The sequence below is a fragment of the Hyla sarda genome, chromosome 5, assembly GCF_029499605.1.
Source record: "Hyla sarda isolate aHylSar1 chromosome 5, aHylSar1.hap1, whole genome shotgun sequence".
NCBI lineage: Eukaryota > Metazoa > Chordata > Amphibia > Anura > Hylidae > Hyla > Hyla sarda.
Window position 1 is genome coordinate 268183626 of NC_079193.1, and position 23049 is coordinate 268206674.

The window sequence follows — 23049 nt, forward strand, 5'->3', positions numbered from 1 at the left end:
CACTGTCAAGATCAGAGTTCTCTAATCTAAAGAGTTCCTTAAAGGGTTACTCCGGTGGAAAACTTTTTTTTTTTTTTCCAAATCAACTGGTGCCAGAAAATTAAACATATTTGTTAATTACTTCTTAATCCTTCCAGTATTTATCAGATTCTGTATGCTTCACAGGAAGTTGTACAGTTATTTTCTGTCTGACCACATTGCTCTCTGTCCACATTGCTGACACGTCTGTCCATGCCAGAGACTGTCCAGAGTAGGAGTAAATCCCCATAGCAAACCTCTCCACTCTGGACAGTTCCTGACATGGACAGAGGTGTGAGCAGAGAGCACTGTGGTCAGACAGAAAAGAAATTCTAAAACAAAAGAATCTGTGGAGCATACAGCACCTGAAAAGTACTGGAAGGATTAAGATTTTTAAATAGAAGTAATTTACCAATCTGTTTAACTTTCTGGAACCAGTTGATTTAAAAAAAAATATATAAAAAAAATAAAAAAATAATTATATATTATAATTATATATATATATATATATATATATATATATATATATATATATATATTCCACTGGAGTACCCCTTTAAGCAAAAGCACAGCTGAGTATAAAAGCTGCGCACAAGGCCGATCTCACAGGTACAGTGACAGTGTCAGTGTCAACAAGAACACTGTAAGGTATACAGCTATCACATTGTAAAGAGGCACTCACCTATGATGGATATGTATATCTGACAAAGTTAATGGCCTGATTTACTACTGTGAACACGACCTACTTTTGCCTGGTTGTGCACCACAAAAATGTGTCTGCAACAGAATCTGTGACTCAATGGGGGAGATTTATCAAAACCTGTCAAGAGGAAAAGGGGTGCAGTTGCCCATAGCAACCAGATTGCTTCTTTCATTTTTAAATAGGCCTGGGAAACGAAAGAAGCAATCTAATTGGTTGCTATGGGCAACTGCACCACTCTTCCTCTAGACCGGTTTTGATACATCACCCCCCAATGTGGCAAAATAAATCTTCAAAAGGAAGAACGGCACAGGTGGCAAGAAATGGTGTGGACTGCTGGGAAAAGGGGCGTCTTCTCACAACCAACATATTTACCATTAAATTCACACACAATCATGTGAATAAATGGCTAGAAATTCCCACCAATAAAAACTGGCCAATGTTTTCTGTGTCCCCAATCGTGTGGAATCATGCAACACTGGTAGTAAACAAGCCACTGTGTTATTTAGAATATGAACCTTCTGTTCCAGAATCACAGTTATCTACAACTCCCTGGTACACATTTATCATATAATCATAGATTATAGAAATCCTTCCGAAAGCATTAACATACACAATATATACCTACTTTGTTAACTGCACCAGCTCAAACTCCAACAACCTTTTTGCTTCCAACAATGTATTTATTTCCTGCTTCAGATGTTTTTCAGATCCCTTCAGGTTATCTGCCTCAAAGGCGTGCACCTTCAGTTCATTCTGCACAACTATTCTCTTCTTTGTCTCATGCTCCAGCTGCAGTGTCAGCTGTTTCACCTATACAACACAAACATGGTTGGTTTTTGTGTTATTCTTAATAAGGGAAGCATTAACAATTCAGGAGTAACAGCAAATCAACCAAAGTCAATAAAAAATATATAATATCCCCTTAAACCCATTACTTTTTATAGTGCATAATTGAATCTTTAAACTTACTAAAATTTACACATTAAGGTAAATTTTATGGAAGATCTATCTTTTCACTACAGTGGACACATGTAATAATTCACAACTTTAAATGATTGCTGTGGCTAGACTGTAAGGCTATGTTCACATCTCCAAACGGAAAATCTGGACAAAGTTCATTCTCACTGCAGACATGAAAACCGGGATTTCTGTGCCAGAAACATCTATCGCGGATATTCTGCTGTGTGCACAGTGCAGCAAAATTCTGTTGAATTCCAAGGGACTCTGCTGCAGCCCAGGCTTGAAATGCTCCTGTGCATTGCATTACTCCAATAAAGCTTTCCATTATCCTTATCTACAATTGACTTAGGGTCATCATCTGGGTGAGGAAGCGCAGCCGGAGAAATTTTAGTTTTTCTCTTTTTTCCCATTGCGAATATTTTAAAGTAATCCTTTAATCTTGCCGTTTTTTATTACTAAGCCTAATAAAAATCTGACCTGTTCTGTAGAGAAAAGCAGATGCGATCACTCCATCAGCCCCTGTACTACTAACCCCAACATGAAACAGACTGTTCCATGATGGGAGTAGTAGTACAAGCGCTAATTTAGTCTCCACAGCCACCCACAGTCATGGGAACTACTACTCCTATGATGAAAAATAGTTTTTTCCATGATCAGAGGAGTAGTAGTACCGCAGCATTGCAAGATTCCCAGGTGGCTGCGGAATAAAATGTAAAAAAATTAAAAAGTACAGAACAGTGCACAAAAGCGTGATAGACTATGATTTTGCGCACAGAAGAAGATAAATAAAATATCTATACACATACACAAACTTACACAACCGGATACATCTAGTTGTATGAGTTTTTGTATGGTAGATTAATGTGTACTTTTTTTCTACATGGTTGCATACGGTTTTCAAAATGAAAACATACTGCAACCGTATAGCAAAATCGTGATGTGAATGCATACTTACTCAGCCGACCAAAATTTTTAGACACTTGTACAAGATTTGGCTAATAATCCCCCTATGTAAATAGGGCCTTATCAATAATTAGCATCTTAACATTTCATTCCTTCAACAACTAAGTGCATCAGTTGACTCTACTGTGACTTTACTGGCATCTGGATCACAGAGATTTTTTGGTCTCTTGAATTCTGATAAATAAGTGAACACATGCAAGCAGTCATATTGACAAGCATGAAGTTTGAACATCTTGTATTAAGGAGGTATTGTACATCTCAAACTCTGGTGGTCCTATTACTAGCAAGTCAAAAGTTAGACCCACAAGTTTATTTAATAATAAATTATGTTTTATTTACTTACAGTGGCCATTTTTTTACATTTTAAAAATACGATGTGCTGTCATAGTAGTTGCCTTTTTTATTTAGCTTCTAAAACTGACAGTGCTTTTTACTGAGAAGCCAATAAAAAAAGGTAAATGTAAAAATAAAACAAACTATACAGTGTGTACGGCAACATTAATTAAGGGTAAGCATACACTAGATCATTGCTGTGAAATTGTGTGGGGAAGCTATAACACTGTAGGATCCAGACAATGTAAGAATAGGGACCTTTTTTGTTGCCTAGTGTAAGCCGCCTCGTGGTAGAGCATATACCCATGGTCTGTGTCCCCCAATAAAGTGGCAGAGAAAGGGTTTTTCCTTTAACTCACCTGGTATGACAACAATTTAATTTGAGATTTATGCTGCGTCCACAAAAGCTGCCAAAAGCATGCAACCGAAACGATGCCAGTGTGCATTGTCCTATGGCTGTGCAATGTTGCCAGGGATTATCGGCAATATGGTAGGGATCGACCGATATTTTTTTAGGGCAGATACCGATAATCGGTAGAGGTTAGGGCCGATAGCCAATAACTTATACCGATATTCCGGTATAAGTTATCGGCTATTTATCCCCCCTCGACACCGCTGCAGAGCATTGATTTAAAGCGGGAGCTTTAAATCAATGCGGGCTGTCCTTCTCCGGGGGTCTTCTTCTCCACTCCGGGCAGGCTCCGGCCTAGTACTCCGCATAGACGCCGCTGCGCAGTGACGCCCGTGCGCAGCGACGCACCTGACGTCACGGCATAGCGGCGTCTATGCAGCATACTAGGCCGGAGCCTGCCCGGAGTGGAGAAGATGACCCCAGGAGAAGGACAGCCCAAACCGGTTCATCCTCCGGAGGGTGGGGGAGGGGCCCGACCGGTATAGCGGTATGGGCAAAAATCCATACCGGTATACCGCCCAGCACTACGGGGGGAGGGGCGGTCGCGGTGCGGTGGGGGCGGTGCGGGGGGCGAGGCATTATCGGCTTATCGGCAAGGTAATTGCCGATACCGATAATGCCCAAAATCGTAATTATCGACCGATAATATCGGCCATACCAATAATCGGTCGATCCCTACAATATGGAACAGTTACTGGCCACTACATGCTGACATGCTGTGGCCAGTGGATATCTATAGTTGGCAGCTTGCGTGGAAGGCAGCCACACAGTTACTTTATGTGCAGTTAATCACTGATTGAATGTCATCCTCTTAACACTCATACCTCCTCTTCCAGCCTCTCTTTTTGCTGAAACAAGTGCTCTAATTTCTGATGTGACTGTTTGAGGTCAAAATCCAGCATTGAACACTGCTTCTCTATCTCCATCCTCCGACTCTCTGCTTTCTCCTTCGCTGCCCTTTCTGCTTTCACTTTCAATTCCATTTCTAAGACGAAATACAATATTGTAAGTGGCATATAACATCCAGTGACAAGAATAGTGTTGTGATTTCTAGTAACACACTGCAGCATTAGAAAGGTCTTTATTTACCTTATACTTTTTCAGGGACATTACTCTGTCTTATATAGCATCACACATACATTCAAGTAAGAATGGGCTCAGACATGTTCATAGTGGAGATACCATCGAGTCCCAGTCCTGAAACCTGCTGCAATCACAAGTCACAGCTGGATGAAGTGCGCGGCAGTGCTCGCCTCACTTCCTGGCTCTAAATCAAACCAGACTCTTTTACTGCATAAGTATATGGAATGAAAAGGCCGGGTTTGCTGGCCATCAAGTGAAGTGCGCACTTCACCGGCTTCTAAAACTCAATCCCAGCGGGTCTCAAAACTAGTGCAACTTTAACTTTTGACATGTATGAGCAATATGTCAAACGTTTTTCTAAACGACAATGACACTTCAAAAAGGTATTATTCCAAAAAATCATTCTCAAAGTAAAACCAACAGAGATGATGTTGCTAGGTGTCCTAAATTTGCAGGACTCCCAAGGAGTCAGCAATGTATCTCCAGGTCCAGTGTGTCTTCCTCCCCGCCACCAACAATCTTATATTGCCCTAAAACAGGTAGAATACAAAAAAAACTGACAGATAATATGGCTGCAGGCTGCACCTATATTTAAATGGGCACTGTCATTAAATCTATAATTTGATATTTTGTTTCTCTTCTAATAATTTGAGATAAGGTAAAAAAAAAAAAATTAAGAAAAAAAAATAATTGAGGAAGGAGGGGGATGAATATGGAGAGAGGGGGTTAAAAATGTTGATAATGACAGGTACTCTGCAGATTATGTCAGGACTATCAGCTTTTAGAAAAAACAGAGAATACTCACCACACATAGCAACTGACTTTTCTTCCTCAAATGACTGGTGTTTGTCACTCAGTCTTGCCTTTGTCACCTTATGTTCATTGATCTCTAGATCCAACCGCTGTTGCAAAGATTTTAGCTGATAGTCCAGCTCAATTTCTACATTGTTTTTTTCCTAGTTCAAGTAAAAACGTTAAGGTTAAAAATGAATAAAAATTCACAAAAAGCTACCTTACACTTCTAGACAGCGGGGGAGATTTATCAAAACCTGTGTAGAGGAAAAGTTGACCAGTTGCTCATAGCAACCAATCAGATCACTTTTTTCATTTTTCAGGCCTTTTCAATAATGAAAGAAGCGATCTCATTGGGTGCTATGGGCAACTGGTCAACTTTTGATAAATCTCCCCCGGTATTTTTTTTTATTTGTTTATTTTTTTTTACTAGCACCATTTGCAGGCTGTGTCCAACCTATACACACTGACCGATGCTAGTAAAGTGGATCAGTGGACTCCTGGAATAGTAAATCCCTTTATTACCCATAAAAAAATTTTTTTTTTAAACTATGAAACATGCTTTCTTATAGTTCTGTGTTGTGCCATTTATTAACCTGTTGGGGACGAAGGGCGTATCCATACGCCCGTGGGAATTTCGGTCCCCGCCGCGTGCAAATGCCCAGGAGGGTCATTAGACACCCCCCCCCCATGTCGGCGATCGGCGCAAATGACAAGTGAATTTCCACTTGCGATTTGCGCCGATTCGGGGACATAGGGGTCTATGGTGACCCGGAATATAAGGGGGATTGCGGTTGTCTAAGACACCTACGATCCCCCTGAAGGGATAGGAGTGAGGTGGCTCCTATCCCTGCTATTGATCGCCAGAAGCGACGTCCAATAGCCGATCAGGGGCGGGGGGGGGGGGGAGGGGAGTTATAATTTTCATTTTCCCCGTCCTGCCCACCCACAATAGGTGGGGCAGAACGGGGAACCAAGGGGGACCGGGTGCCGAAGATCCACTTGCCCATCCGGAGGCTGCGGGCGACGGAGATTGGCGGGCGGCGATGTCGTACTGAAGAAGAGGACGGCTCCCTGGAACCTAAGTAAGCCGGTAAGTTGCCTAGCAACATCTGGAGGGGTACAGTCTGAGACCACTATACAGTGGTCTCTAAACTGTATCCCTCCAGATCATGCAAAACTACAACTCCTAGCATGCCCAAACAGTTCTTTGCTGTCTGGGCATGCTGGGATATGTAGTTTTGCAACATCTGGAGGGTCACAGTTTGGAGATCACTTTGCAGTGTTCTCTAAAACTGTAGCCCTCCAGATGTTGCAAAACTGCAAATCCCAGCATGGTGTAACAGCAAACAGCTGTCTCGGCATGCTGGGAGTTGTAGTTGCGTAGCCTCCATATGTTGCATAACTACATCTCCCAGAATGCCCTTCGGCGATCAGTACAAGCTGGGAGTTGTAGTTTTGCAACAGCTGGAGGCACACTGGTTGGAAAATACTGAGTTAGGTAACAGAACCTAACTGAAGTTTTTCCAACCAGTGTGCCTCCAGCTGTTGCAAAAGTAAAACTCTGACAGTACATGCTGGGAGTTGTAGTTTTGAAACAGCTGCAGTTTTGCACCCCCCCCCCCCCCCATGTGAATGTACAGGGTACATTCACACAGGCAGGTTTACAGTAAGTTTACTGCTTCAAGTTTGGGCTGCGGCGCAAACTCCTAGCGGGAAACTCACCGTAACACGCCAGTGCGAATGTACCCTAAAAATGTACACTACACTAACACAAAATAAAAGGGTAAAACATTACATATACACCCCCTTACACTGCCCCCCCCCCCCCCCAATAAAAATGAAAAACGTATTGTACGGTAGTGTTTCCTAAAACGGAGCCTCCAGCTGTTGCAAAACAACAATTCCCAGCATTTCTGGACAGCCACTGACTGTCCAGGCATGCTGGGAGTTTAGCAACAGCTGGAGGCACCCTGTTTGGGAATCACTGGCGTAGAATACCCCTATATCCACCCCTATGCAATCCCTAATTTTGTCCTCAAATGCGCATGGCGCTCTCTCGTTTCGGAGCCCTGTCGTATTTCAAGGAAACAGTTTAGTACCACAAATGGGGTATTTCCATAATCAGGAGAAATTGTGTTACAAGTTGTGGGGGGGGGGGCTTTTTCTCCTTTTACCCCTTATGAAAAGGAAAATTTGTGGGCTACACCAGCCTGTTAGTGTAAACATTTTTATTTTTTTACACTAACAGGCTGGTGTTGCCCCATACTTTTTATTTTCACAAGCAGTAAAAAGAGAATTTGTAACGCAATTTCTCCTGAGTACGGAAATAAAATGCTCTGCGGGCGCACAACAAGGCTCACGAGTGAGAGCGCACCATGTACATTTGAGGCCTAAATTGGTGATTTTACAGCGGTTCTGACATAAACGCAAAAACATAAATACCCACATATGACCCCATTTTGGAAACTACACCCCCCACGGAACGTAACAAGGGGTATAGTGAGCTTTAACACCCCACAGGTGTTTGACAAATTTTCATTAAAGTTGGATGGGAAAATGAAAAAAAAAAAAATGTTTCCACAAAAATGCTGGGGGTACCCTAAATTTTTCATTTTCACAAGGGAAAATAGGGAAAAAAAGCCCCACAAAAATTGTAACCCCATTTCTTCTGAGAACATACCCCATATGTGGATGTAAAGTGCTCTGCTGGCGCACTACAATGCTAAGAAGAGAAGGAGCGCCATTGGGATTTTGAAGAGAAAATTTGACCGGAATTGAAGGCCACATGGGTTTACAAAGCCCCCATAGTGCCAGAACAATGGACCCCCCCCCCACGTGACCCCATTTTAGAAACTACATCCCTCATGTAATGTATTAAGGGGTGCAGTGAGCATTTACGCCCCACAGGTGTCTGACAGATTTTTGGAACAGTGGTCCGTGAAAATGTAAAATTTTATTTTTCATTTGCACAGTCCACTGTTCCGAAGATCTGTCCAATGCCAGTGGGGTGCAAATACTCCCTGCACCCCTTATTAAATTCTGTGAGGGGTGTAGTTTCCAAAATGGGGTCACATGTGTGTGTGTGTGGGGGGGTCCACTGTTCTGGCACCACAGGGGGCTTTGTAAACGCACATGGCCCCTGACTACCATTCCAAACGAATTCCCTTTCCAAAAGCTCAATGGCGCTCCTTCTCTTCTGAGCATTGTAGTTCGCCCGCAGAGCATTTTACGTCCTAACATGGAGTATTTCCATACTCAGAAGAGATGGGGTTACAAATTTTGGGGGGCATTTTCAACCATTACGCTTTGTGAAAATGGTAAATTTGGGGAAAAAACTGCACTTTTAACGAAAAGTCGTCAAACACCTGTGGGGTGTTAAGGCTCACTGGACCCCTTGTTACGTGCCTTGAGGGGTGTAGTTTCCAAAATGGTATGCCATGTGGGGTTTTCTGCTGTTCTGGCACCATAGGGGCTTTCTAAATGTGACATGCCCCCCAAAAACCATTTCCGCAAAATTCACTCTCCAAAATCCCATTGTTGCTCCTCCCTTCTGAGTCCTCTACTGCGCCCGCCGAACACTTGACATACACGAGGTATTTCCTTACTCGAGACAAATTGGGTTAGAAATTTTGGGGGGCTTTTTCTCCTATTACCACTTGTAAAAATTCAAAAACTTGGTCTACAAGAACATGCGAGTGTAAAAAAATGAAGATTTTGAATTTTCTCCTTCACTTTGCTGCTATTCCTGTGAAACACCTAAAGGGTTAACAAACTTACTGAATGTCATTTTGGATACTTTGAGAGGTGCAGTTTTTATAATTGGGTCATTTGTGGGGTATTTCTCATTTGAAGGCCCTTCAAATCCCCTTCAAAACTGAACTGGTCTCTGAAAAACTCTGATTTTGAAAATTGTGTGAAAAATTGGAAAATTGCTGCTGAACTTTGAAGCCATCTGATGTCTTCCAAAAGTAAAAACATGTCAACTTTATGATGCAAATATAAAGTAGACATATTGTATATGTGAATCAATATATAATTTATTTGGAATTTCTATTTTCCTTACAAGCAGAGAGCTTCAAATTTCGAAAAATGCTAAATTTTCAAATTTTTCAAATTTTTCATTTTTCACCAAGAAATTATGCAAGTATAGACGAAAATTTACCATTACCATAAAGTAGAATATGTCACGAAAAAACAATCTCTGAATCAAATTTATAAGTAAAAGCATCCCAGAGTTATTAATGCTTAAAGTGACAGTGGTCAGATTTGCAAAAAATGCTCCCATCCTTTGGGTCATAATGGGCTCCGTCCCCAAGGGGTTAAATATCCTTACTAGAAATTTATGGCTAAATAACCAACTGAGTGTTACTTGTTGGGGACTAGCCAATCTGACACTCCCCCTTTCCCAAATGATACTACCCGGATGGTTATTTAGTCCGATTTTTAGTAAGACTAAGGTTAGGTTCAAAACCAAATGTTTCGTTAGGATATTGAAAAGGAGATTTTTTGTACTCACCGTAAAATCTTTCATTGGGGGACATGGGTATTATGCTGCTGTCCACTGGCAGGCTGACACTAGGCAAAAAAAAAAAAGTTGGCTCCTCCCAGCAGAATCTACCCGCCCACAAGCACTGAGCTAATCAGTTGTGTCACAAAGCAGTAGGAGAAGCCAAACCACAAAAGGAGAAAATGTCCGAAGGACATCAAAAGTGATTAACAGGCAACAAACAACCTAACCAGGTAACCGTAAATGAGTGGCTGCTGTGTAACCCAATGAAGGCTATGAGAAAGAAAAGAAAGTACAAAAAAAAAATCTCCTTTTCTCAGATGCCTCATTGGGGCGACACAGAGACCATGGGACGTACCAAAGCAGTCCCTGGGTTGGGAAAACCAACTGCCAGAGAAGGGAAGGTCAGGCCAAAGACTGAGTCACAACCAGTCGCCCAAGACAGTGGACAAGGTCCAAAGGAAACCGGAACCCGGCAACCAAACACCCGTAAGCCCCCGCAAAACATGAGGGGCGAGGCAGGGCCCAAAAGGAAGGAGCTGTGCAGAGACTGGGGTCCAACAGCCGACCAAATAAGACAACAAATTGTCACCTTGGAGGCCTGCCAGGCCAAACCCATCCTGGCAGGAGAGCAGAAAACCCTTCCGATAAAAAGACATAAGACACAAGACCACCGAGACCTGGCCCAAACATGGTAGAGAGGTAAGAGAACCCCTAAATGCAGAGATTCGTCTAAGCAAGGCAAACATGGTGAGGAAACACCGCTTCCTGAAGAGAACATGGTGGGGAGGCATGAAAGGAGAGTCCTGACAGGAGGCCAACAGCAACCATAGGACAGAGGGAGAGAGAATGGCAGTAGAAAAGCAGCTGAGCATGCTCAGCAAGAAGCAAGACTCGGAACGTGGATACCAGAGCCACTAGAATGGGACGAAGAGAGAAACCAAGAACACCACATGTACAGTCCCGAGCGCATGAAGAAACTGGACAGGAAGGCGACCAGCGCAAGCAGCACCCGCCGACCACCCAAACTGAGAGGTCCAGACATAAATCCTCAATCCTAAAGCCCCCCTGTGAAAAACTGGGTTGAAGATAACCCAAGAGTACGCCACATAGCCAAGAGAGCGGGGAAAAACATGCAACAAGGCAGACTACGCCTGTTGAAGACACATGAAATGGCCAGGCTGGGCAACCTGAACGACCGGAAGGCCCACACCCTAAAACCCTACTATCCAAAATGCAGCCAGGCACAATGTGTGGCAAGGGGATATAGGCCAGGGGGGGTGGGGTGGGGTGGGAGAGAACCACCAAACCGTACACTCCATGTGGCGCAGAGGCCATGAGGGGACCGGCCAGCACAGCCACGTGTAATGGAGGCTGTGCACAATAGAGAAGGGGGACCCCTGGGATTAGCACAAGGGAGAGAGGGGGAGGGAGAGGAAGTTCATACTCACCCTCGGACTACCATCTTCCAATATTCACCCAGAATAACAAAGGGAAAAAAGAAAAAACTAACTAGACATCCCTAGCTAGAAAATTAACAGAAAAGACCAGGTCTGGAGAGAGCTCCAGACCTGCGTCTGCCTCCTACTGACACTAAATTAAAACTGATTAGGTCAGTGCCTGTGGGTGGGTATATCCTGCTGGGAGGAGCCGGCTTCTTTTTTTGCCTTGTGTCAGCCTTCTAGTGGACAGCAGAATAATACCCATGGTCTCTGTGTCCCCCAATGAGGCGTCCGAGACAGGTCCTTTTTGTCTCTTAAAGGGGTAGTTCAGTGGATAACTTTTTTTTTCGCTTTGCCAAAATCAACTGGTTCAAGAAAGTTAAGATTTGTAAATTACTTCTATTAAAAAAAATCTTAGTCCTTCCAGTACTTATCAGCGGATGAATGTTCCAGAGGAAGTTGAGTTGTTCATTTCTGTCTGACGAATGTGCTCTCTGCTTACACCTCTGTCCGTGTCAGAAACGGTCAAGAACAAAAGAGGTTTGCTATGGGGATTTGCTCCTGCGCAGGACAGTTCCTGACATTAACAGAGGTGTCAGCAGAGAGCACTGTGGTCAGAATGAAATTAACAAATCAGCTTCCTCTGTAGTATACAGCAGCTGATACTGGAAGGATTAAGAATTTTTTAATAGAAGTTATTTACAAATCTGTTTAACTTTCTGGAACCAGTTGATATGGAAAAAAAAAATTATAGTTTTCCACCAGAGAACCCCTTTTAAGCAAATTTACCAATGGCAACAGGATAGTACCTTTTTAAATCTTGGAAAATGAACAGCACCTTTCAAAAGGAGACAAAAGCATTGTGTTAAAGGGCCTAACAGTGGAGCAGCACAACATTATACAAATAGATGTTCCAGATTTATTTAATAAAAATATTAACCCCCTGGGGACGGAGCCCATTAAGACCCTAAGGATGGGAGAATTTCTCTCAAATCTGACCACTGTCACTTCATGCATTAACAACTATGGGATGCTTTTACTTATAAATTTGATTTCGAGATAGTTTTTTCGTGACATATTCTACTTTATGTTAGTGGTAAATTTTCGTCGATACTTGCATAATTTCTTGGTGAATTTTGCATTTTTCTAACTTTGAAGCTCTCTGCTTGTAAGAAAAAGGGACATGTGAAATAAATTACACATTTATTCACATATACAATATGTTAACTTTATGTCTGCATCATAAAGTTGACACGTTTTTACCAATTTTCCACAAAAATTTCTAAATCAGAATTTTTAAGGAACCAGTTAAGTTTAGAAGTGTATTTGAGGGTCTTTATGTTGCAAATTCCCTATGATGGACCCAATTATGAAAACTGCACCCCTCAAAGTACTCAAAATGACATTCAAAAAGTTTGTTAACCCTTTAGGTGTTTCACAGGAATAGCAGCAAAATGGAGGACAAAAATCTAAATCTCCATTTTTTACACTAACATGTTATTGTAGCCCCATTTTTTTCATTTTAACAAGGGGTAAAAGGTAAAAAGGCCCCCCCCCAAACTTGTAATTCATTCTCTCTCGAGTAAGGAAATACCTCATATGTGGATGTAAAGTGCTCTGTGTGCACAGTAGAGGGCTCAGAAGGGAAGGAGCGACAATGGCATTTTGGAGAGCGAATTTTGCTGAAATGGTTTTTGGGGGGCATGTCGCATTTAGGAAGCCACTAGTATTGATTCAAACACAAATTTGGACCTAGGTGTGCACATAAAGGGTGGCTTCCCAATGTCTGTCTCAGGGCTCCATCACCTGAGCATATTCAACCGTATTAATCACAAAAAAGACATAGCCGGGAATTGCACTTTAAAGTTCCTTTTTATCTCAATTTTCATTCTATACAAAAATGTAGTGAGAATTAGAACTTATTCACCCATAGAAACTGTCCAGAGATCTATCATACGGTGTCTTCAGAACTATCCATCCGGAGCTTGCTGTCTGTAGGACGGTATGTTCCTGGCCGCATGACCGCTGATTCTGAGGGGGTGAAGACAAGCAAGCAAACTCTGGATGGATAGTTCTGAAGACACCGTATGATCGATCTCTGGACAGTTTCTATGGGTGAATATGTTCTAATTCTCACTACATTTTTGTATTGAATGAAAAGTGAGATAAAAAGGAACTTTTAAGTGTAATTCCCGGCTATATGTCTTTTTTGTGATTAATACGGTTGCATTTAGGAAGCCCTCATGATGCCAGAACAGTAAAAAAAAAAAACTCCCCACATGGCACAGTATTTTGGAAACTACACCCCTCAAAGAAAGTAACAAGGGGCAAATTGAGTCTTTATACCCCAAAGTTGATTGACGAACTTTCGTTAAAATGGGACGTGAAAATGAAAAATTAGATTTTTAAAACACTAAAATGCTGGTATTACCCCAAACTTTTCACTTTCACGAGGAGTAATAGGAGAAAATGACCCCCAAAATGTGTAACCCCATTTCTCTTGAGTAAGGAAATACTTCATGTGTGGATGTAAAGTGCTCTGTGGGTGCACTAGGCCTCAGAAGGGAAGGAGCGACATTGGGCTTTTGGAGAGCGAATTTTGCGTAAATAGTTTTTGGGCGGCATATCGCATTTAGGAAGCCCCCATGATGCTAGAACAGTAAAAAAAAAAAAAAACAACACATGGCACACCATTTTGGAAACTACACCCCTTCAAGGAATGTAACAAGGGGTAAAGTGAGCCTTAACACCTCACAGGTGATTGACGAACTTTCGTTAAAGTGGGACGTAAAAATAAAGAAATTATTTTTTTCAATAAAATGCTGGTGTTACCCTTTGTGAAAATGTAAAAATTTGGGGTTATAGGGGAAAAAAAAGCCCCCCAAAAACACAATTTCTTCTGAGTATGGAAATACCTCATATGTGGATATAAAGTGCTCTGCGGGCGAACTACAATGCTTAGTGCTCTGCGGGCGAACTACAATGCTCAGAAGAGAAGAAACGCCATTGGGCTTTTGGAGAGAGAATTTGGTTGGAATGGAAGTCGGGGGCCATGTGCGTTTACAAAGCCCCCATGGTGCCAAAACAGTGGACCTCCCCCCGCCCACATGTGACCCCATTTTGGAAACTACACCCCTCACGGAATGTAACAAGGCATACTGTGAAGATTTACACCCCTCTGGCGTTTGACAGATCTTTGCAACAGTGTGCTGTGCAAACAAAAAAACAACATTTTTCATTTTTACGGACGACTGTTTAAAAAAAGCTGTTGGCCACCTGTGGGGTGTAAATGCTCACTGTACCCCTTATTACATTACATGAGGGGTGTAGTTTCCAAAATGCGGTCACATGTGGGGAGGGTCCACTGTTCTGGCACTATGGGGGCACATGGCCTTCAATTCCAGTCTAATTCTTTCTCAAAGCCCAAAGGCCCTCCTTTCTCTTCTGAGCATTGTAGCTCGCCCGCAGAGCACTTTACATCCACATATAGGGCTACAAATTTTGGGAGGCTTTTTTCCTATTACCCCTTGTGAAAATGAAAGAATTGGGGTAACACCAGCATTTCAGTGTATGTTAAATTTTCACGTCCAACTTTTATGAATATTTGTCAAAGACCTGTAGGGTGTTACAGCTCACTATAACGCTTGTTACATTCCTTGAGGGGTGTAGTTTCCAAAATAGAGTCACATGTTCATGTTTTTTTTTGCGTTTATGTCAGAACTGCTGTAACCAGCAGCCACCCCAGGACAAATTACCAATTTAGGCCTCAAATGTACATGGCTCTCTCTCACTCCTGAGCCCAATTGTGCACCTGCAGAGGATTTTACATCCACATATGGGGTATTTCCGTACTCAGGAGAAATTGCATTACAAATTTTTGGGATCTTTTTTTCCTTTTACCTCTTGTGAAAATGAAAAGTATGGAGCAACACCAGCATATTAGAGTAAAAAAAATTTACACTAACATGCTGGTGTAGAGCTGGGGAAGAACAGTTTGGAGACCGCTAAGTAGTGGTTTCCAAACTGTAGCCCTCCAGATGTTGCACAACTACAACTCCAAGCATGCCCAGTCTGCCAAGGCATACTGGGAATTGTACTTCTGCAACATCTGAAGGGACAGATATTGCTGAACTACACTGCCCAGCATCCCTGACTGTCTGGGCATGCTGGGAATTGTAGTTTTACAACATCTGGAGTGCTTCAGTTTGGAGACCCCCATATAGTGGTCTCCAAACTGTTTCACTTCAGAGGTTGCAAAACTACAACTCCCAGCATGCCCAGACGAGAGGCGGTGATTGGAAATAAGGAGAGCGTACACATACGCCTTCTGTCTTTAAGTATCAGGACGAGAGGACGTACCTGTACGCCCTCTGTCCCCAACAGATTAAAATAGGCCAGGAGGGGCAACAGGCCCTCTTTAAAAATAATCCTGTCCATTATAAGAGGTTTTACTGTTTTCCTCACACTTCAATTTCCAACAGGTATATACTTTTTTCACTTTAAATTATTTTATCAGGGGTTGAGTAGTTGCTCACTTTTTCCGACTTGTTCAGAAGATCCAATGCCTCTTTTCTGTCCATTTCTGCCCTTTCAAGGTTATGTTTGAGATGCTTCAATTCTTCTTGCAAAGAGGACATTCTTGCTGTTTCAAGACATTAGAGTGTAAAAGTCAAACTACTTGACATCAGAATTGTATTTACAGCAAATAAATATTTATATAATATTTACCAGAATATCACCTAATACTTATAAGGAATCTATGATTTTTATAGGTTAACAGTGTTTTGTATGTTTTCTTTCCATCTTGAGTTTTTTTTTAATTAAATGAAAGCTGCTTTAGACAGTACATAAGTGTTCCTACCCAATGTGTATCCTAGTAACATACCCCCCCAAAAACTAAGGAACATGAGTGGTGAACAATGATCTGTTTGATGCCAATACCACGAGCTACCCATAAGACTGCAGTTAACAGTGCCTCTGAGTAGATGTTACACATTTAGTTTTCATCTACTGCAGTGAATTATACAATGACTGGTTTTCTGTCTTTCCTTTATTCAGCTTCATCATATTTGTGAAATGCAAGAAAGACTGAAAGTCCGCTCCTTGCATTCTAGACAAGTACCCTATTGCAGAACGTCATTCAAGGTTATCATTTGCAGCTATTTTATTTTGCCATTGCCTAAGATCTAATGTTACAGAGGCATTAAAGTCATTTTATCTTATACGTATTCTTAAGAAGAAAAAAAATAAAAATAAAAAAACATGTGTTGACAAAGTAGTATAACCACACAATAGTTCACCTTGTAAATCCCCAATAAGTTCTGATCCTTGACTCCTGTCCCTCCTCTCTGAATCCAAGGCCACCTGTAACTGAAATAAATCCTTTTCCACTTGCAATTTGGCACTTTCCAATAGCCGACACCTATCTTGCAATTCCCGATTAAGTGCTTCCAATTGTGAAATAGTTTTGCTCATCTCATTTTGACTTTTCCTCAATCTTACAGCAGTGTCTGACTCCGATCTTAAGAAGTCATTGGCTTCCTCCAACTAGAAAGAAGAGAGATTTTTCATCAATCCTATAAGCCATATTTATAAGAATAATGATAAGTTGAGAATCTACAGTAAGATTTGCCTAACCCAAACCCAACAAATCAACCATTGTTTCATTTAGTCTTGTAAATGCTGCTTACTCTGTTCAAGTATTCTGATTCCCCAGAGAAGTCTGGAATGAGACAGTCTAGAGTAGCATTCCAAACATATCCTGGGAATCGCAACACTTTGAAGGATGAATCATTTTAACAAGACTAAACAAAGCAGTGGATTCATTAGATTTGCTCAACTATAAAGATGAATATGAGAAAAATAATTAAAAGAAATATCTATTTGACTAGAAAGGATTGACAGGTGATCACAACTCTGATCAGGAGTCAATAAAGTGACAAGAAGAAAGAGACCTTTAAAAGATGTATAGAGCACTTATAAACCCTCAAAATGTTATCTGGGAATAGCAAAGTCTGATGATTTTTTTTGTTTGTTTCAATTGGTCTTTCATGGGCCAAACAAGTAGAGAGTTGAGGGGGAAAACAAAAAAAGATTAAACGATTGACAAGTATCTACACAGAGTAAAGGGAATACTTACTTGCTTTTGTAACTGTGCTATTTTTTCATTAGTCAACTGAGAATTCTGACTTATTTTCCTTAAGTCTTCCAACTGGTCTTTTAATGTTGATACTGTAAAAAGTAAAAATAAACATATTGACTGCAATTCTTCACTCTAAAACACTACTGGCTATTCAAAAGGGTATGTCAAGATTCATCTTTGTCAATGTAAACAGTTTTGGTTAGCCTCTTTTGCAAGCACAGCTTCATTTCCGCTTAAACTATATACATAATAGTGTGGCAATTTGCCATAGCATATCATGATCATTTAAACAGCAAGGCAAAAACAGTAATAAAGCAACTAAAATGTCCTAAGGAACAGTTTTATTCCAGTCAATTCTCCACTACCAAAAACTATCTATGTCTATGGGCAAAAATATCAGTACCCATAGTCAATAGTTCAGCACAGAACATATGTAATACTTTAATTCCAATGATTACTGATTACTGGTGGATGAGGAGGGAAGACACAACCATACATGCATCCCTTATGCTAAGTAAAAAACAATTTGGAATTTCATATCCTGTCCTATAAAAATCTTGCATTCCGGGTAATCTACGATCAGTCTTCATTGATGTACTGGAGATTAAAATGACTGGTTGAACTTTGACTTTTTTAAGCCGTAATCAAGTCTAAATTGGATTACACAATACCTCCATCCACTATATTAACTCCAAGGTGCCAAATCCAAAACACACATTCCCAAGGTGGACCACATGCCCACCGACATTAGGCTGAGGAACAATCGACCGTTAACTTGCCTTCGTTTTCTACATTCCTACGTTTTTCACTCTCTTGCTCTGCCTTTCTTTGGTACTCATTCATTCGGTGCTGTAACATCATCTTTTCCTTCTCAATTTGAGACACGACCGATTCCAAGTTTTTTCTTTGATTGCCCTGAAGTGATAAAGTGTGAATGATAGCCCCTTACATCCTTTTTTTTTTTTTTTTTTTTTTCTTTTTGCTGGTTTAAGTATATTTCTGCAACTTCCAGTCAGAAGAACAATGAAAAACATGAAAATAACATAGCTGTGCATGTTAAGTTTTAAACATTCAAAAAAATAAAATAAAAAATCTTACTTCTTCATCCAGTTCCTTCATAATCTTGTCTAGTTTAATGTTGGACATTCTTCATCATTGGGGGGGGAAAAAAATGTATATAAATATAAAGCATTCTATGTAAGAAATCTGTATACAATTGTTTATTCAACTAAGCACGCATGTGATCTCTAGCTAGCTAGATAAATAACTAGCTGACTACACGGTGCTGCCCGGTTTTTCCTTCCAAATCCTTGTGGGTGAGGGAAAGCAACAAAGGTGGAAGCTTTTGTCCCCCCATATCCCGACCTCAGGTGGGGCTGAGTTGTGATAAAGAGATTGTAGGCCGAAGTTAGAAGGAGGCATGACTTGCAAGCTAGACCAATGCACAAAAAAGGGTAGGAAAAAGGGGTGTGGCTTAAATGGTGGGTGTAGCTTTGAGAGATGGTATGTGGCATGCAGGAGGGGTGTGGCCGTACTACCGCACTCCCCAGGAGATGCAGAGCGGAGCCTGTGGAGTAAGGTACTGGAAGACCTATGTACTTGCATGAGACTAAAGACAAAACCTCCATGCACAAAAGGTGGTAGGTAAGGGTTAATTTAATTATCATATTTATTTGATATAAAAGTTACATGTGTACTAAGTTTCATCAAAATATCTCCAACCATTTGGAAGTTATGCTTCAACATATACTTCCCATAGAATTGCATGGGACTTTAAACGAAAACACCGACCCTTGCAAATGGGGGTGGGTTAGGGTTAATTTATGTAATTATGTTTGTAGTTGACATATTAGTAACATATGTACCAAGTTTTATCGAAATATCTTCAGCTATTTGCAAGTGATGCTGGAACATACTCACATACATACATACAGTTTTATATATATAGATGGAGAGAAAGCCACTGTCAGACTCCACACCAAACGATCATGCCCCTGAATGAAGCAGCAAGAACACTCTCAGAAGTCCCTTGATCCCCTGCTATGTAGTGCTACAGTCCGCTATCTTCAGGATTTCCATAGTAAGTTAATGTGGTTAATGATACACACCACCATTCCTATTCAGGGATCCCTATTTTTGTGATCTAAGCGGGCTCCAGCGGCCAGACCCCTACAATCAGACACTAATTTTTGATACTGTAAATAAGCAATAAGTTTTAATCTTGGGATATATGGTACTTTGAACCTGTTTGAATATCTAAGGTTGAACCGTATACCTCAAGAGAATGCATAGAACCCCACCTAATTTGTCTTGGCTTAGCCATGAATAATTAAAATTTTTTATCAAATCTATAATCTATGTAAAAAGGGTATAGGTATTTAATGCACAAAGTGGAAATGCTGTGGATTTTCCATGTGGAATTTCTAAGCAAATTACAATACCATGCATATGAATGGGATTTTACAAAGTTCATCTACACGTAGCAGATGTTTTTCTGCACAGAAATTGACCTGTGGTTCAGATTCTTTAATCTGCAGTATGTCAATTCCTGTTGCAGATTTTCACTGCAGATTTTACTCTTTTCAACCTTCGTAAATCTACACGATTACACCTGGATTCTGCTGTGTATTCACAGCACAATCAGCGGCTGATCTTTGAGTATGTGCACCGACCTTAATAATAAACAAAAGAAAAGCAAGACAAACTTCAATGGCTTTATGTAACAAGACTAAAAAATATTAGACAATCCATGATTTAACTCATCTCAACTTCGTGTCTTCAGAGGACTAAGCACATAGGGGGAGATTTATCAAAACCTGTGCAGAGGAAACGTTGCTGAGTTGCCCATAGCAACCAATCAGATCTCTTCTTTCACTTTTCACAGGCCTTTTTAAAAGTGAAAGAAGCAATCTGATTGGTTGCTATGGGCAACTCGGCAACTTTTCCTCATGACAGCTCTTGATAAATCTCCCCCATAGTCCTTAACACCCCTTAAGGGAACTGCCCATTTGGGCCAATTTTATTTTTGCATTTTCATTTTTTCCTCCTCTCCTTCTACAAATCATAACAGTTATATTTTTATCCACAGACCAATATGAGGGCTTGTTTTCTGCATGACCAATTGTTCTTTGTAATGACAGCACTCATTTTACCATAAAATATTAAAAAAAAAAAAAAAAAAAAAAAAAAAAATATTTCTGTGGGGAAATTTTAAAGAAAACCGCAATTTTGCTAAATTTGGAAGGTTTTGTTTTCATACTGTATACTTTACGGTAAAAGTAACATTTTCTTTATTCTGTGGGTCAATACGATTGAAATGATACCCATGGTTACATGCTTTGCCATTACTGAAATGCTTAAAAAAAACACTAACAAAATTAGTATGTTTAAAATCACTATTTTGACCACCTATAACTTTCCAATTTTTCCGTTTATGGGGTAATATGAGGGCTCATTTTTTGCAATGTGTTCTGTATTTTTTATCGGTACCACTTTTGCATGTATGTCACTTTTAAATCGCTTTTTCAAAAAAAAATTTTAAATGGGATGTTCCCAAAAAGCAGTAATTTTATTTATTTATTTACACGTTTACGCCGTTCATCGTACCGGGATCATTAACATTATATTTTGATAGTTTGGACATTTACGTACGAGGAGACACTAAATGTTTATTATTTTTCTTTACACTTTCGTCATAAAATGGGGAGATTTCACTATACATATATATTTTTTTCCTCATGTCCCCATAGGGGACTATTTATAGCGATCAATATTATCGGCGATCTTCTCCGGTCTGCTCGATATCAGACCAAAGGAGAGAACCCCGGGATAAGGGGACCTCTGGCCGCCATGTTGGATGATCGGATCCCAGCGGCAGCGCCAGTCTATTCGATTATCAATTCAAACGTCTGCAATGCTGCTGAAACCGTGATCTGTACTGATCACAGCATCTGAGGGGTTAATGCCGAACATCAGAGCGATCGCTGATGTCCGCTATTACCATCAGGTCCCTAGCAGCTGTTAGCAGCGGGGACCTGCCGTGCACGATGCGAGCACCACTCTGGTGCTTGCGTCATGTACAGGACGTAAACGTACACCATGGTGCGTTAAGAACCAGGACATACATTTACGTCCTATGTTACAGTAAAACTGACATGTTCTCTATTTTGTAGATTTTTGTTTTGATGGGACATTTTGATCACTATTTATAAAAAAAATTTTTTGACTTATGTGACCAAAAATCAGCACTTTAAAATATTTTTTTTATGTTTACGCCATCCATCATGTAAGATCATAAACATTGTATTTTAATAGTTTAGACATTTCTGCATCCGACAGTACAATTTTTTTTATAAAATTTTTTTTTAAATACATTTTAGAAAACACAGGCTGCCATTGGCACGCATTAGAAACATCCCCCCAACTCCCCTCTGGCCCCTCCATCGCAATGTGGGTATCCCTATTAACATCTGACATTTTCTCTATAGATCGGATGCCCAGATACTGGACAAATGTAAATTGAAAACAACAGACTAAAATATGTGGTCTAGGGGGCGCATGCGCGCGGCTCACTGAGACAGACGCAGCTCATGTGAGCTCCGTGCCGGCTGTGCATTAATCGCCACTATCAGCGCCGAATTTCGGCTCCTTTGCTCAGGAATTCCTGCTGGACCTACTATGAATACTCCCCGCTCCTCTAGGAGAAAGATCCAACTACTAACTCAAGGTTTTTCACAGTCCATTCCAGACTTGTTCCGGACCGGGCCTAAATCAAAGATGGCCGCCGCGAGCTCACGCAGATCGGAGGACAACTCAGAGGCTGAAGCTCCGCTGAATAAGGAGGATCTTACCCCGGCGGCTATGTTCCGCAACATCCAGTCACTCTTTCGTGACCACGTTTACCTCGCAGATCCAGGAACTTACTCAGAGGGTGTCGGATAATGAGGCCAAACTTGATGAGTTGGAGAACGCTATGGACTCAGACAGGCGGGTAAGGTGGCGGCCCTGGAACTCAAGCTAGAGGACCTCGAAAATAGATCGCGGAGGGCGAACCTACGCCTAAGAGGTCTGCCGGAGTCCTTCACCGACCTGAACAAGGTACTTACGGATCTTTTTTATGAACTGGCCCCTCATTTGGAGCCGGAGATGCTTAGATTTGACCGCATACATAGGGCCTTGGCTAGGCCTAAAAATAAGGAGCTCCCGAGGGACGTTGTCCTTAAATTACATTACGCGGAGGTCCGTGATGTTCTTTTGCTTGCTGCCCGTGATCTACCAGCCCTGCCCCCCTCCGCAAAGCTGTACTCAGATGTGGCTCCTACTACCCTGGCCAGACGCAGGGAGTTCAGGCCCATCACGCTAGCCCTCATCCAGCAAAAAGTGAAATATAGATGGGGCTTCCCATTTTCTTTATCTTTTACACTCCATGGCCATACTTACCTTGTCCGCACTCTGAAGGAGGCTCTGGAGGCTATGAAAGCAGAAAAGCTGGCACCGGTTGATCTGCTGCCGCAGAGAGTGAGTCGTCCGCAACGTACGTGGACGACTGTGTCTCACCGGGATAAAGCGCAGAACCGTACCTGAACTTGATGACTGTTTCGGTGGTCTGTCTGCCTATGTTACCGAGATGACTGTTCTCCGACTGAACTGTTTCCTACTGGCCAGCATATTCCTGTATGCATTATTTCGGGG

General features: G+C 41.3%; 1 protein-coding gene across 3 annotated transcripts in view; it reads right to left on the reverse strand.

The window, feature by feature from the left end:
- Positions 1-23049, reverse strand: part of ROCK1 (Rho associated coiled-coil containing protein kinase 1) — a 153013-nt gene that overhangs the window by 37797 nt on the left and 92167 nt on the right. For all 3 annotated transcript variants that reach the window (XR_008844196.1, XR_008844197.1, XM_056521689.1), the window contains exons 13-20: positions 18457-18505; positions 18138-18273; positions 17356-17447; positions 16517-16763; positions 15752-15858; positions 5278-5428; positions 4214-4374; positions 1347-1531 (exon numbers count right to left, since the gene is read on the reverse strand). Coding sequence is in view for 1 of the 3 variants with exons in the window: in XM_056521689.1 (XP_056377664.1) it covers positions 1347-1531; positions 4214-4374; positions 5278-5428; positions 15752-15858; positions 16517-16763; positions 17356-17447; positions 18138-18273; positions 18457-18505 (1128 nt within the window). In the remaining 2 variants the exon portion in view is untranslated. The remainder of the gene's footprint in view (positions 1-1346; positions 1532-4213; positions 4375-5277; positions 5429-15751; positions 15859-16516; positions 16764-17355; positions 17448-18137; positions 18274-18456; positions 18506-23049) is intronic.